The 17,260-nt window shown below is 43.8% G+C and overlaps 1 protein-coding gene across 4 annotated transcripts in view; it reads left to right on the forward strand.

Moving 5' to 3' along the window:
* Window positions 1-17,260, forward strand: part of GRIA3 (glutamate ionotropic receptor AMPA type subunit 3) — a 266,006-nt gene that overhangs the window by 52,171 nt on the left and 196,575 nt on the right. For all 4 annotated transcript variants that reach the window (XM_030305646.1, XM_030305647.1, XM_030305650.1 and 1 more), the window contains one exon: window positions 17,000-17,239. In XM_030305646.1, coding sequence (XP_030161506.1) covers window positions 17,000-17,239 — 240 coding nt within the window. The remainder of the gene's footprint in view (window positions 1-16,999; window positions 17,240-17,260) is intronic.

A 17,260-nucleotide genomic window follows, 5' to 3' on the forward strand; every position in this document is an offset into this window, starting at 1 on the left:
TGTCTTTTAAAGTCTCTTCCCTGTAATCCTTCCAAAGCTGCTCATGTCGAGATCTTCACAGAAAAAGCACAACAAAAACCTTATAATACATAAGAATACAGCAATCCAAGCTCCGGAAAAAAAAAGAGAAAGCCGGTGCTTTGCTAACTGATGAACATGAAGCACAGTAAAAAAAAAAAAAACCAAAAAACAAAAAAACCCAGCTTCCAAATGATTTCTAATTTTGATGGCCAGACACATAAATATTTGTTTAATGAGTGACAGCACGTTGATAATACTTTTCTGTATTAGCTGGGTAGATGCGAAAGAAGGGAAATTGTGTTATCATTCAATTATTTTTTTGTATCAAATAGATTCACACGCTCTACTCAGAGAAATTATTAATTATGCACAAAAGAGGAATTTTGACTTAGAAATCTCAGATAGAAATTCATTGTGTAGAATGATTCCAGTGGTCAGATAAACAAGCGTAAAGATAGGGACAGAATGAGTCCCAAAGAATACTTTGCAAACATTTTCCAGTCGGGGGTTCTTAGCAAAGGCGGCACTATCTAGAGGTCATCGCTGTGCCTCCAACCAGGAATACATGGAAGCTTCTCTGAATAAATTAAGTGCATCTGCTTTCCAGAGAGAAAGATTCTTCAATTTTCTAAGGGCCGCTCTTAGTTTTTTCAAGCCTCTTACAGACCAAAAGACCCTTTCACGGCTAAGGGAATACGTGCTTTGTTTCCTCTGTGTCTCTCCCAGGCACCTGTCAGAGGACTCTGTGCCTTCAGATGCCATTCTGCCTGGCCAACGCTTCTGTTCAGTGCTTTTGGAGCTGAGACTCCTTCTTAGGGACAGATAAAGACCAACAGGGGAAGGAACATTGGCCGAAGTGGGAGTCTCAAGGGCGAAGGGTAGTTAAGACATAGTCGTAGAGTCACAGTGTCTGTAACATTGCTCTGGGAAGCCTCGGCCCCAGAAAGATTGATCTCCAACCAACTTCACAAGAGATGCCTTTGCAAAAGCAAAAAGAGGCAACTGGGCTCCTATTGTGCACAGAGACAAAAATCATGGGGCACCTGGGTGGCTCAGTCGGTGAAGCGTCCGACTCTGGATTTCAGCTCAGGTCATGATCTCACGGTTCATGGGATCGAGCCCCACATCGGGCGGGTTCCGTGCTGTCGGAGCCTGCTTGGGATTCTTTCTCTCTCTCCCTCTCTCTATGCCCCTCCTCTGCTCGCATTCTCTGTCTCTCAAAATAAATAAATAAACTTAAAAAAAGAAACTCTTAAAAATTAAAAAAAAAGAAACAAAAATCACAAGCAATAAAATAAATACTCATAATTGACTAATTACTGGTACAGTTGGCTGCTTTTCCCCCCAGAGAAGGCGTCTTCTATATGATTTCTGGAGCATTTAACCAAGTGCAGCTGTAATTATTATTATTCCTATAATAATAGGGTTTCTACAGATCTTCATATTTTTACATGTTTTATACTCATTATGGCTAATCCACAAAACATCTCTTTAGGATATATAAATACTGTGTTGCCAGTATGCTGGAGAAGAGTGAGAGCTCAGAAAAAAAGGTAAAGTGAAGCTCACAGAGTCAGCAGTGACTTAGAGACAGAACTGGAGAATTCTGCTTTTCAGTACCTATTTATGCCATGAGCTCATTAAGTGCTTAGAGTATGAACCAGATTACACTGAATGGGACACAAAACTAATGGCACACATGTTATGTGCGTCCTGGCTCTCCAAAAGCTTCTCGGCCATAGGTAGAAGTTCACTTTCACACACACGAGGCCAGCGGGCCACAGCCTGGTTGAAGCATGCTATGGTCAAGTGCCCCAAATGGGGGCTTCAGTCCAAGTGCTGCTGACACTCAGACAGACAAAATAGGTCTCGTGGGGGATTCAATGGGCACCCAAAGCTCCATGGAGGAGGGAGCTTCAGCCAGGTGTTGAAAGGTGGGCAAGAGTTGGAATGGATGAGAACACAACATGACAAAATGCCAAGCAGTAGGAATGAGTAAGAAGTATGTTGAGCACAGAGAGAACAACTTGGTTGGAGCAGAAAGTTGCTCTCTACTGGACAATTGTGGGAGGCAATTTTGGGTAGATCATAAGCCTTAATGATGTCGGACCATGGGGCAGAAAACAAATATGCACTGTTCACCGAGTAACGACCACGTATGGCTTTGTGCATTCGTGTTTTCTAATGCGAATTCCAGGCTGAAGGGTTTGGACTATGTGACAGGCAACAGGGAGCTGAGGGTCCAGTCGCTGCATCCCAATACCTAAAATAAGACAGTGTATTCAATCACCTCACTCACATGACCCTGGTCAGCCTCTGAGGATTTAACTAGAGTGTTTCTATGACTAAACATGCAGTTTCTCTCCGGCAATGCCACTGTTATCTGAAAGTATGAAGCTTTTAAGGTTGCGTGGCCCTGCGCGAAGAGAATTACAGAGGCCTGGCAATTCCTCTTTTTCTTTGATCAAATGGACAACTCCGACATGGTCGGATGTGCTCACTGGTAGCACATAGTTACAAGTTTAATACTTGACCAAGAAGCAAAGCGCTAGCGGGGGCTACTTATTCTGTCTACGGCTAAAACCACCTTCTACAGGTTCCACGTGTTGACTTAATTCTAGCTATTTGCAGCTACTTTTGGTCAGATTCTTCCCCGTAGAGCAAGTTAGGCACTTCGGGAGACACAATCTTGCTTTCAAACCACTGAAGGAGCATGTGCAGGGTCGATGCAAGAGGACTCAGCTGTTCTGTGTCGCTGCAAGAAGTTCAAGTAGGAATCCATCCAAATGATGCTCTGCACTAGGGGTTTCTCTTCGCGGCTCGCAAATGGATCGAGTTCTGGAAGAAGACACGCACTCTGGCCGGCACACAGAGTACCGGAGCCGTCCGTTGTAGCACGTCAGCTGCAGGCTGGAACAGAAGGACTCTAGGGCACCAAACCCAGCCCCACGGCGCGCTCCTGTTTTGGTGGGAAGATGCACTGACAGTCGCAACTTGAAAGCCGAGTAACACGTGTTCCCCAATCACTCCCATCTGAGACGGTGGGAACAGAGATTCCTCCAGCTCCCATCCCCGTGTGACAATTCAGTGGGACTCCAGCTGGATGGGAGGAAGGCAAGTTCAGATGGGGGCTGGGAGGGTCTAGGGAGGAGGAATGGATTGGGACAACAGGAAAAGGAATAAGATGGGACTTCTGCAGAAGGTGATACAGTGAGGACACGCAGGGCTAGGCTTGGGACAGGTTGTAGAGCTACAATGGTGTAGGTGGTCACGAAATACATTTTATTTAAGGACCCAAAACACACATGCATGTATTTGATAACCTAAACAAAAGTTTTGTGAAACTGTACTTCTTCTCACTACATGGATACACCTTAGCATTTTTCTGTTGTATTTCATCTGTTTTTTAATGTTTATTTACTTTAAGAAAGAAAGAGAAAGAGAGAGAACAAGTGGGGGAGGGGCAGAGAGAGCGGAGAGAGAGGATCCCCAGCAGGCTCCGCACTGGCGGCATAGAGCCCAACGTGGGGCTCGTACTCACGAAACCGAGATGATGACCTGAGCTGAAATCGAGAGTTGGATGCTTAACTGACTGAAGCCCCCTAAGCACCCCTCATGTATTTTTTTAAAGGCCAGGTCATGACTCACTACATTGACTTTATTAGTGAGCCGTGCCCTTCGATTTGCAGAACACTTACTATAGTAAGTCCTGAAGGGCTGCTCAGGTTTGCCTGAATGTAAGCTCTGTGCTTGACAAGACAGACACCTCTGAATGGACATCTTTGGCATAAAGTTCTGCACAGACCCTGAACGTCCTCCCACACCTAGAATGAGGAATTATTTTCAAAAATCCAACCACCTGAATTTGAATTAGAAAAAAAAGTGCTTTTAATTTAAACTTGCCCTTTTTTCCTAGAGAACAAATGGATTTTTTGTTCTCCAGGCTGGCAGAACATATTCGAGGGAACTGAGATTGTAGAGATTTTTAACACAGCAGTAAGGTGAACTGTTTCACACAACCAGCAATCCTGGGTATTGTGAGGATGGCTTCTCAATAGTTGTTTCCCATCAGGATTACATTTGGGCAATTTTATAAGGCTGCTTACTGTTTCTTTAAACTTTTTTTAGGTTTTTAAAATGTATTCATTTTGAAAGAGAGTGAGAATGAGAGAGAGAGAGAGAGAGAGAGAGAGAGCAGGGCAGGGGCAGAGGGAGAGAAAGAGAGAGAATTCCAAGCAGGTTCCTCACTGTCGGCACAGAGCCCATCGCGGGGCTCGATATCACGAACCATGAGGTCATGACCCGAGCCAAAACCAAGAACTGGACACTCAACTGACTGAGCCACCTAGGTGCCCCAAGACTGCTTACAGTTTCTTTAAAGTCTACCAGCAAGCAGGAATGCCAAGGACTACGGACCCCAGGAGCTGAGCAGGCATCAGTTATTCCACTTACAAAATAGGTAGGCCATTTGCTTCCTGGCCATAAAGGGCAATGAATCAGCTTTTTGACCTTAGGTAATGACAGACTGTTTGAGTTAAAGGGTAGACTGGAATAGTTTCCCAATTCTTCTGATAGTTCATTCTTTACCAGAAAGCACTTCTCTGTCTCCTTTCAGTGTTCTCTTCTTTTTTCACTTCCTCCCCATAAAACTCAGTGATAAATGATAAAGATACATGATCAAAGATGATGATACCAGGAAAGAAGAAAATCATTCCAGTTACTTTTTTTTTTTTCCTTAAAATGCAGACCTATGAACATGTCTGAAGAACCAAGGTCAGTATTAAGGATCATTTGTATTACCTAAACCCCAAGCGTATTAAAGATACATTTGGAGCAGACTGAAGAACTCTAGCCAGAGTATTTATTACCTAATTGTTGTCATCCTGGAAAGTGTAGGGGCGAAAAATGAAATAGCCTGCCAAATAATTCTGTCCTTGACCCTGTCCTCTTCGGCACTTTTGTCAATAACTTGGATAACGCTACCCAAAGCTGGCTGATCAAATTTGTAGATGACAAATAATTGGGAGTGATAGCTAATAGACTTGTTAACCAAATCAAGATTTAAAAGGCTGGGTCAAAATCATGAGGCTATTTAAAAAGGGTAAAAGGTACCAGAAAAGGTATTTAGCTACAAAAAAAATCAACAGCACATGTCCAAGTTTGGGAGAAGGCTGGCTTGGCAGAATTCTTCCACAAGATACCTAGGATATAAATTTAAGACCACAAAGTAGAAGGAGACCCAATAGAATTGGATAGTAGAAAGGTTAAACAGAAATCAATGCCATCCTAGTCAGCACTGATAGATATATAAGATGTCTAATCCAAAACAGAGTCTACTGCCTTCTGGGTGGGTTCAACCTCACTTGCAGTGCAGCACCCACTCCTTGACACGAAATTCTAAGAGTGACATTTAATGAACTGAAACACGTCAAGAGGAAGATGGCCAGAGTTGAAAGCCTGGGATCTGTGACTTACATCTGACGTGCTAGAGGTGATTAGCCTGCAGAAGAGAAGGCACAGACAGGTAGGATGTATATCTTCAAATGTTTGAAGGCTGGCCATTAGAAGAGGGAACAGATATTTTCCGTGAACTTCAGGAAAAAAAGAAGGAGCCATAGGCGGTGAAAGTGGCAGAGAGGTAGATTTGCGCTGGGCGTAATAAAGAAATTTCGAATAATTAGAGCCACCCCAAAGTAGAATGAACTACTTTGGGAAGTGGTGAGTTCACCATCATCAGAAGGGCCCAAGGGGAGATGGAATGGCCACCTGTAAATCGAATTACAGGAGAGATTGTTGCACTGTTACGAAGCTAGAGGGGGCGACCTAGGCCATTACACTCAATATTAAGAATGTGATGCTAAGGAATTCAAACACAGTGGGAAAAAGAATATCTTCCCAGCTCACAATGGACCTACACATTTTATTATGTTTATATGGTTTTGTTTTGAATGCTGAAATCTTTCAAGCGTACATAAGACAAGACAACCATTAATTAACTTTTAAGAATAATTTTTGTTTAGGGCCTTGGCTCACCCTCCCCCCCCCCCCCCCCCCCGGAGCACGGGCGGCAAAATTAAAGAAAAAGAAAATGGGTTTCAAATGCTCTCATGGTATGATATCAAACGTGAAGCTCTTACCTGTCTATGACAAATCTTAGGGCTGATTCAAAGGCATCATAAGAGTGCATCGTTTTCCTGCCTGGCTTTAGAAATTGTTTCATTGACTGCGACTGGATCACTGGATCAATTGGTTTTTCAATTAAGAGCTGTGCTAAATCCCGTGTCAAATGAGTTGCGAGTCAAGACAGGTCCCTGACTACTTTAGATGATTGGTAGAGAAACGTGGGTGAAAGGCTCACCTGTTGGGATGAGCACTGGGTGTTGTATGGAAACCAATTTGACAATAAATTTCATATTAAAAAAAGAAGAAAAGCAGACACTGGGGCTAGGAAGAATGATGATTTCTGCTGAGTTATTTGCTGTAGGGATAATGATTGCTGAGAGTCAAGGACCAATACTACTTCCTCGCTGACACTCAGATAGCAGCTTTTGTAATTTTTCAAAGGAGAGTTTCAGCTATTATTTCCATTTATTCTCAGCACATCCCTTTGAGGTGGGCAGAGCAGGTGTTAGGTCTGCGGGCTTACAAATGACAGGCCTGAAGCCTAGTGAGGTAACTGACCCAAGGTCACACAGCAAATTAGAGACTGGACCATATAAAAACCCATTGCAGTGCAAAAGCACTGAGAAATAATTTTAAAAATAACATTAGTAACAGACACCATTTGATCAATCGAGCATAGTCTTGTATGAGAGTCCTATGTTTGGACATATTGATTTAATAAGCACAACAATGTTATGGGGCAGAAACTTGTTATCCCAATTGTTATAGGTATAGAAATGAGGTTTGGAGAGTTTAAGTAACTATCTCAAGGCTGTTCAACCAGTAATTTTGACCTCAAAAATAAACTCCAAATCACTCTACCTCCATTGCCACAACTCAGATCCAAACTACTCTCCTCTCTCACCAAGACTCCGGGGCCAACATTCCAAATGTTCTCCCTGCTTTCATCAATGCCCCTTAAATCCAGTGTCCATACGGCAGCTGGATAAATCTTTTAAGAATGTAAATCAGCTCGTGCAATACCCATGATCTTTCCAAGATTTCCTCCCATGGTCCTTAGGATAAAGTCTAAGTTCCTTACCAGGGTCCCACAAGGTCTTCCACGGTCGGGTCCCTACCTCCTCCCAGACTCCTCCTGCACCTTCGTCTTTCAGTGCCTCAAATGTGTCAGATGTCGCCCTCCCTCAGAGCCTTAGCAAGTGCTATTCTCTCTGCATGGGATGGTCTTCTACTCTGAGGTGTCAGCTCAAATGGCAGGTCCTCGGTTAACATTTCCCTGAAAGTCACCTTGTCACATGGTCTCAGGGCACCCTAATACCGCCCCTCCTTATACTTACAACATGATGACCATACATTGGTATGGTTCTTTTATTAATATTTGTTGCCAATTCTAGACTTTAAGTGCCATGAGGACAAAGACCCTATCTGTTTTGCTCACTGCTGCATCCCAGCACCTAGGCTTTTTCTGTCACACCGTAGGAACTCAAAATGTTATCTGGTGAATGAAGAAATTAATTGATGAACAAGCAAAAAATTTAAAACTACTGTGCTCCAACGCTTAACCGTGTTATCGTGATATAAAAGGCCCTAAAAAGCACCCCATTACCCCAACCCACCCCAGCATCTCTCGTGCCATTTCTGATGCTGTCATGGAAGGGTGGATTGCACTTACAGTTGCAAAACGAATTTTCCAAAATACATGTGTTCATATGTTAATGCCTGCATTTGCAAGCCGTTATATTCAAGTAGGATCAAATGTTGATAATGAATGTTTTCTTTGCCAGCGTTTAGATACGTGCCATGTAATTGCAAAAATAACTAGTTAGACTGTCGGAAGGCAGTGTACTCCTGAGAGCTGAACAAAATGTTCAAGGGAATTAACCCAAAGATGGTAATTAAACCATGGAATCATCAGCTGGAGAATGGGGCTGATACCTTCTTCTGCCTCTGATACCTTAGAAGCACCCACTGTGGTTACTAGAACCCAAGACCAAAGGGTGTTTAGTGGGGAGGAAGAGGCTGATCTAGATGAACCCAGGGAAGGTATGAGCTGGCTACTATCCCACACCTAGCCCACCACCCCCAACTTTTATCTAGTTCTCCCTCTCCTACATCCCCAGTTTAAACGCAAATAGCCAATTTAAGAGCAAGACCAGGGAGGTATCTGCTTGTATGGTGGGCTTTGAAGAGTTCAAAATACCCACCCTTCCTGACTTCTACAACTCCTTTGGGTTGTTCTAGACATGTATGCATTTTCATTAGGTTAAGGTATTGTTCTCTGTAGAGAGTAAGTCATAAGCTAACTCTGTGGTTCTCATATGGGGGGCAGGGAGGGAGGAGGGAACAGGTGGTGATGTTGCCCCCCCTCACCCCGCTTAGGGGATATTTGACAATGTGCTGAGGCATTTTGGGTTTCACACCTTCCGGGTGGTGCCACTGGTATCGAATATCAGAGTAGACTCCAGGGCTGCTTATCACAACAAAGAATTATCCAGCACAAAATATCAATAGGCCTGCCGAGGCTGAGAAACCTTGAACTGACTTATTTGTGAAGATTCGTTGCATTTTTTTGAAATTTTTTCAATGTCTTATTTGTTTTTGAGAGAGAAAGAGAGAGACAGAGCGTGAGCCCGGGTGGGGTTGGGGGGTGGGGTGGGGCCGAGGGAGAGAGAGACACAGAGTCTGAAGCAGCCTCCAAGCTCTGAGCTGTCAACACAGAGCCCGATGCGGGGCTCAGACTCACAAGCTGTGAGATCATGACCTGAGCCAAAGCCGGATGCTTAAGCGATTGAGCCACCCAGGCGCCCCAGTGAAGATTCATTTCTTAGCCCATTAACAGCTCATACATAGGGCAGATTCTTGCAGAAATGGGAGTTGGGGGGGTATATTTGGATAGGACACCTGGAAAAGAAAGAAAGAAGAGTGAGGTGATGGCAGTGCCAGTGATGGACTGGGGGAAAGACAGGCCAGTAACCAGCTGTGAGGAGGGATGAGAACATGACCTGACGATGAATAGGAAATAAGATACCGCACACGCCTTAGAGGTAGAATTGATGGAGCATCTCAAGAAAATGGCACACGGGGATGAGGCAGAGAGAGAAGTCAGAGATAACCCCAAGACCCCAGCTTGGGTGACTGGAAGAAGAGCAGTGCATTAGGAGAAACAGACACAAGAGAAGCAGATCCACAGGCGGCAGGTGGGAGTAGAGAAATAATACACTGAGCGTGTGAATATGCAGGCCTCCAGGGGAGGCTGTTCTGTGAGCACTCAGAAGCGTGGATCTGGAGGTCAGGAACGTGTCTGAGGCTAGAGGCATCTACTTGGAGGGCAACCACATGGACATGGCGAGCCAAGACCCCTGCTTGACACATAGCAGGAGCTCCATAAGTGTGTGTTGAATGAAAAAAAATAGATCATTTGGAGTAAGAAGAAAAGAGGGCCCAGGACAAAATCTTTGGACACATCTTCATCGAGGGAGTGGAGCAAGAGGAAAGTGAGAAGGAACAGTAAAGTTTAGTGCTCTTAAAACAGAAGTGAGTTTCAAGAGAAAGGATTTGGCCAACAATATCAAATGCTGCTCTGCGGTCAAGTTGAATGATGTCTGTGAATAGAGCTGGGTTTGACAGTGAGCAGGTTCAGTGGAATGCTGGGAGCAGCAGCTGGGTCCTCGTCCCATCATTAGTGACGATGGGGAAGAAGGAGTTAGGGGCACCTGGGTGGTGTAGTCGGTTAAGCGTCTGACTCTTGATCTCGGCTCAGGTCGTGATCTCATTGTTCGTGAGTTCGAGCCCCACATCGGGCTCTGCGCTGATGCCGTGGAGCCTGCTTGGGATTCTGTCTCTCCTTCTCTCTGCCCCTCCCCGGCTTGTGCTCAATCTCTCTCTCTCTCTCTCTCTCTCTCTCTCTCTCTCAAAAGAAATCAACTTTAAGAAATCTTAAAAAAAGGAGTTAGAACTATGTTTTAAGGAGGTGGCATGGATCAAAGGGGAGGTGGGATCTTTTAGCAAATTTTTCGCATGACAGGAAGAAGACAGCATTGAGAGAGACTAAGTGCACAAACTTGAATAGCTAATAGCCATTATGTATCTCCCGAGTACATCAATTGTATTTTTGAGCTTCCTGTAAAACAAAGTTGAGGTCATGCGCGATTGGAGTTCAGTATATCACGTGGGACTCGGGAGCCCCAACAGGTAAAGTTCAGTTCAATTTAAGGAAGAGCTCCATAGCTGTCAGAGCCACCATGCAAGGGAAGGGTACTTGTAAGTAGTGAGCTCCCTTGTCACTAGATGTATTCAGGGAGCGGTAATATGACCTCACAGCAGGCGGTTCCTGTACTGAATCAGAAATTAGACTAGATCATCGGTCTCCAAACTTTGAACGCCCCATATCCGTAATATTTTCAGGGGGGAAAAGGGTGAGTGGAGTACAGATCGATGTAGAGTTACCAACTTTTAAATTTTGCTATGTTAAGTGCATTAGTTTTCTACTTACTACTGTAACAAATGACCACAAATTTAGCAGCTTAAAATAGCACAGGTTAATTATCTTCCACTTCTGTAGGTCAGCAGTCTGGAAGGGGTCTCACCAGAGAATGTAGTGGGCCTGCATTCCTGTCTGGAGGCTCTCGGAGAGAATCCATTTTCTTGCCTTTCCCAGCTTCTAGACTCTGCCCACATTCCTTAGCTCACAGTCCCTTCCAGCTTCAAAGCTAGCAGTGGCTGGTCAGGTCTTTCTCATACAACATCACTCTGGTACTCTTTTTTTTTTTTTTGCCTCATTCCTCCACGTTTAAGGACCCTTGTGCTTCCCTGAGCCACCCCGATAATCCAGGATAATCTTGCTATTTTAAGGTCAGCTGATTAGCAAGCTTAATTCCATCTGCAGCCTTAATTCCCCTTCAGCATGTAACCTAATTCAAAGATTTGGAGGATTAAGACATAGACATCTTTTGGGAGGACATTATTTGGTCTACCACACAGACAAAATATGCGTGTACGTATGCATGTACACAGCCACAAAAACACACACCATTCTTCATTAACATCATCACCATTTCAGAAGAGAAAGGACTACATACAGGAATGGAAATAAAAATGATATAAAGAAAAGGACTGTCATTCCTAAAACAAAACAGTTGTCAACCTTACTTTAATACACACACACACACACACACACACACACACACACGCATATTTCACCAGGCTGAAAACTCACCATGCACCAACACTACAGCTTTAGAAAGCACCGGACTATATAATCTCATAAGATCCCTCACAGTTCTAAGTTTCTTTGATCCCCTAGAATTCACTGAACTATGGTATTACCTGGAGAACCTTCTTGTGATGTGTCTCCATCGGTCCCTTCACAGCTATATTTTTCTTCTTCCTGCTTGCTTCAAATGTGATCATTAAGTCAGCAAGAGACTTCAGTTTCCTTTTTTCCCCCTGATTCAAAAGGCTATGAAAAGTGTTCTGTAAATGATATGCAATATTGCTATTCTGATCTTTGGGGTAATCAAGTTGTTTGACATTTTTGTAATGATGCCTTTTGGAATATGGGTGGTGTAATTAGCTGCTACATTGTACATTAACAATACCTGTCCCGACCCTATAGACTTGGGGACTATAAATAAAAGCGTGACAGCTGGCTCCAGCCTTGCTTGTCATTCACCATTGAAGAGAACACAGCCGGGAGCTACACTAGAGTCCCCAGGAATCCAGGATGCAGTCAGAAATGGCATCTTAAACAAGAATTTGGTGTTTTGTTAGCAGGAAGAGATGGAGACAGGCACCGTTAGGAAGGAGATGACCAAGGTATTTCCTGCTGGGAGGGCACAGAGGTCCCAAGAAGAGACAGCATTTTACCAGCACTTGGTGCGTTATATGGGGAGGGAAAGATTCAGCAGAAATAGCACATTCTCAAGCCAAAATAGCAGAGTTGCTTTCTTAAATATTATTCCGCAGGAATTAAAATAGGAAAGAGCACTGAAGAAATGTATAGGGGAAGGGTAAGAGAAGAAAAGCTATGCTCACCTGGTTACTCAGTGTGACACCGAGGGCAGTGGTTTCTGTGGGGAGAGTAACCTGATGGGGTTAACAGGGCAAAGTATGCTTGCAAGAACTGGAAAGAGGAAGGAAACAGAGAAAGAACTGTTTGGTTCCCACGTTATACATTAGGCACCGTAAACATTTTCCATGTACCATTTCATTTATTCTTCACCTTATTCCCAAAGCAACATTTAATAACTGAGACATTATATTTTACTCATGTCATTTATTACTGTCTTTCCCCCTCACTAGTGTGTAAATTCCAAGTGGACAGGATCTTTTTTTTCTCTCCTGTATCTCCCAGGGCCTACAACAGTGCCTGGCACATAATAGGTGCTCAGTAAATATTTGTTGCATGAATAAGTAGCTAGCATTAATTGAGTATCTATTATGTGCCCAGCACTGTAATAGATGGCTTCCCATGACTGAACTCATTTTAACTTTCACAACCAATACTGAGACAGGCACTATTATTATCCCAATTTTACAGATGAAGAAACTGGGTTGGAGGCAGAGATATTGAGTAATAGAGTGACTTATCCAGTAAGTGATTGATTGATTATTTCAACCTAGACAGTCTAACTCCAGAACCTGACTATGGAATCACTGTCTCATACTTAGGCTCATAGAGATAAGTGACTTGCACAAAGTCATGCAGTTTAAGACTGGCAGGGCTGTGGTTGAAACCAAGGTCTGACTGTTCCAGAAACTGTTGCCCTTTCTTCTGTACTTCCCTGCTTCAGAAGATTGCCAAGATAGTGATTTCTTCCATTATCATTTTACCAAGGACTCACCTTCTGATACAAGCGAGTGAGTGTGGTTCATTAAGGATTCAGATAATGGTAACAGCATTCATCCAAAAGAATCACGGGTCCCAACAGATCACCAATCTGCCACCTGATCTTACTGTTGGTATTTGGGGCCGGAGGCAGATGAGGCATGCGAAACCCTGGTGGAGCCATCTATGCTGAGAGCCAGGCATTGAGGGGAAGTTGCTTTCATGCCGGGCAAATCCCGACCCATGCCGTCCTACATAGCTCCAGAGGTAGGGATGGTAGTTTCTTCCTCTCTTTGTGTCGCAGTTTCTTTATGATAGGGAGGCATCGGTGGGCTCGGTTGAATCAGGAGAGCTTTACTTTATCCCTTCACATATTGGACTTTTCCACATAACACTTCATTTGGAGAAATGATTCCACGTGAAAAAACCGTGCTTTAAAAAAAAATCACTTCACAAAACAGTCTCTGGTTCCTTCTAGCTCAAACCTTCCCGGAATCTAAAAACATGGAGACTGTCCTTTGGGTCAGCACAGCATTCCATTCAGCCCTCTTTTCTTTCTACAGCTAGGAATGGGCCCAGGGACATGCTGTGAGAGGCCATTCACAGGTCCCCTGGGCCCCAGCTTCTCTCAGAGGCCGTTAACCCTGTCCTCACGTGGCAGTTGTCTTCCCCATTGGGACTTCCTTTTTTTTCTTCTTAAGTTTTTAATTTTCATTCCGGTATAGTTGACGTGCAGTGTTGCATCAGTTTCAGGCGTACAAGATGGTGATTCAACAGTTCTGTACATGACTCGGTGCTCATCACGATACGTGTACTCTCAAATCCCTCCCATTGGGCCTTGTACTTACATTACTTGTATATGTTGAGATAGAGCAAAAGTAACTCTGCCCAGTAGTATTTGCAGGACAGCTGTGCCTCTGTTGTTTATATGAAGGGAATAGAACATTTACTGACTTTCTCTTAACATTCTTCTTGTTGATGTCCGCCACCGCGTGTCTCTTGGACCACAGTAGCCTAGTGTTGCCTGAGGGTTACTGCTGATCTATAATACTCCTAAGTCCTTTGAGCCACAATTCCACTCCCTCACACCTGCTTACTCACACATTTGTATAAGGTTTTCCTTTGTCTCGTTCTGCTTATCGTATACATAGGCTGAAAGACATCGCTGGGCACTCCTTCTTGCAGTCTGGTTTTCACATATTCAATATGATTCCCTTTTTATAAAGTTCTAAAACAAGCACAAATCACATTGTGTTGCTTCGGGGTGTGTGTCTGCACATTTTAAAGCACCAAGGTGATGATAAACACAAAATTCAGGATAGTAGTTATGGAGGGAGGGCCAGGGGATGTCAAAACAGGGAGATGGAATAGAGGGGGGAGACAGGTAAAAATAAGTTATCAGTAATGTCATAGTTCTTGGGTTGGGTGACAGTTTCATGAGTGTTCAGTGTGGGTGTTCATAAATAAATAAATGTCATAAGTAAAATATGACAGGTCCATATATGAACTAGTAATGTTTAATTCTATACCCCGGAGGTTCAAAAACAATGATTAGAAGAGGAATACGAGATTTGTTTTTTCTTAGCCAGAATCTCACTTCCATAATATACTTTTATTTTGTTTCCTTCCAATGTGAAGGGCTTTTTTAAAACTCCAAGTGGATCATAACTATAAGTTTGCCTCTCTTCAAGTTAATTTCCCCCTCAATTATTATCCATAACTTAGATTGGGGTTCTCCTTGTTGGAAATATATTGCGTTTCCCCATGAAACTACTTTGGTCTACGGCTCACGGATCCTCTTCTTATCTTGGGCCTTGCATGCTAGTTGCATGGATCCAAGAATTACCAACTGCCGCCTGAATGAAGGTCAGTGAAGGGCCATGAGTGCTTGTTGCCAGATAAAATACGTGATTGCTCAAGTTGAATTTCAGGTAAACAACAAATAGTTCTTTAGTATTTTTATGAATTTGAGGCATACAGAATCCTCTGTTTCACTTGCTAAATCTGGAAATCCTATCCCATTGGGCCAATAACCACTCTTTAATGTCATTATTGGATTGGGGTCCTAGGGAGTGTGAGTTTTGGAGTCAGACTGATTCCAGTTCAAATCCTGACTCCTCCACTCAAGACAGAACATTTTTGCCTCAGAATTCTTATCTGTTAAATAGAAATAATAGCAATATGTCATCAGGTTGTTGGGAATATTAAATAATACTTGTATTGCACTTAGCATAGTGCCTGGTACATACAAAGCTCTCAGTGGCTATTATCATTATTGTCAGTTTTATATAGAAGATCATGTGCACCAGCCAAGATCTGACCTCCATTTACAGGATCAGTTTGGGAATCGACCTTCCTTAGCGTCTTCCTTGGTGATGACCAAGGCAAAGTAGCATCTAGCCTCTTCCTCTTTGTTTCTGAATACTTCTTTTGGCCCCGTGTCATGAAGTGCCCCAGATTCATTTCTGCAATTGGCTCTCTATTTTTACTATAAAGACCTTTTTTATGTATGTGTTTGGGCGTCACTTAGAATTCCTCAAGTTGCAGGCTATTGTCTTCCCTGCTGGAGATGCTTAGGTGACTGGTAATCACCTTTGAGATGCTATCCTTAAGCCAATGACTTATGAGTTTGGCTAACAAAGGGAAACAGCTTTGATCAATAATCAGTTTGAATAGAATGCAGGGAAAGCAAGATCCCGCAGATACTGAGAACTCTCTGTTTCTCACAACAGGGTGAAGAAAGAAATTAATTGGTTTTCCACTTGCCTTCCTCCTACTCCAACACCTTCCTTCTTTCTGGTGCCCCGTGCCTTCACTGTTTCTGTCTTCAGGGAGGACTCCAGACCCTTTACGTTCTCTTCTCCGACCCACCCTTCCCTCTCGAAACTTACCTATCTGTTTACACACCCTCCCCAGTGTCTACGAGGAGGACGTAGGACACATTAATTCATCTTAACATGCTAACAGCTTAAAAAGATTCTATTTAATCCCCTTCCCAAGCCACAGAGTTTTTTTTCAACACCTGAAAAAGTAAGCCTGACAGTGGCTTCCTAGCAGATAAGGGAGGCCGTGCAGGATTCCTTAAATCACACGGCATTATCAGCTGCCTGTTCTGTCTGCTTCGCATGAATGGAAGGGAGCGGTAGAGCAGATAATCTAAAGATCATTTCCACTTGGTTGGGGAATGCACCACACGGTGTTGTTGTAGCTGATTTGCTTTGCTAATTATGTTCTACTTAAGCTAATATTGAATTTGGTTCACATTTTTTAAGCTCATCTGGGCCAGAAGAGGGAAGAGGTGCTGGTGTGGCCTACTTTGAAATGAAAGACATAAAAGTTCTATGTGTGAGCTGACAGATCTAGAAGGTAAACGCAAAAGGAGCAAGATAGAACTTTGCCAACTACACCTCCCTCACGTGACTCCTTGGGCACCGAAGGGCCAGTCCTTCCATTGGCCTGCCTAGAATCTGGAACCTTCATCAGTGGCCTACATTAAGGGCCTTCATGATAACGTAACTATGACCGAAGCATTACGTAACCTAAGAGGAGTAACACGTTTCCTAGCAGACACGTTAGCAATCTGCCTGACGAAATCATCAGTCCAAACTGTCCTCTACTGGAGAAAGTACCAAAGGGGTGGGACACCAGACTGATACTGGCATGGGTACACTAAGAGACCACTGGGAAGCTGTGTTGTGAGTACGAGAACACCAAGTGCCTTGTGGATGAGCTGGGAAGGTTGCTGAAAGAGGGCAAGGCAACCTTCACCTCTTTCCTTCCCAGTTTCTTAGTTTCTTGCTCATGGTAGACATAGAGAATATGCAACTCTATCAAATAAATTCTTCCCTTCCTTACTCTTCCCCTGCTGGGCAACTGGGCAAGGGCTTCTGGAGATTTCAGAGACCTTGGTTTTCCCTTGAGGCATGTCATTTAGAGCCAAGACTAACTATACACTGTCTTTCCAACCCTACAAGCTGCAGCAAGGGACTGTGGGGCTATTGAAATTTCTTCCTCTTTTTCTCATTGCAGTCTGCTCCCAGTTCTCAAGAGGGGTGTACGCCATCTTTGGATTCTATGACCAGATGTCAATGAACACTCTGACCTCCTTCTGTGGGGCCCTGCACACATCCTTTGTGACGCCCAGCTTCCCCACTGACGCAGATGTGCAGTTTGTCATCCAGATGCGCCCAGCCTTGAAGGGCGCTATTCTGAGTCTGCTGGGTCACTACAAGTGGGAGAAGTTTGTGTACCTCTACGACACAGAAAGAGGTAAGAAGAGGCATCTGCTCT

The sequence above is a fragment of the Lynx canadensis genome, chromosome X (assembly GCF_007474595.2).
Source record: "Lynx canadensis isolate LIC74 chromosome X, mLynCan4.pri.v2, whole genome shotgun sequence".
NCBI lineage: Eukaryota > Metazoa > Chordata > Mammalia > Carnivora > Felidae > Lynx > Lynx canadensis.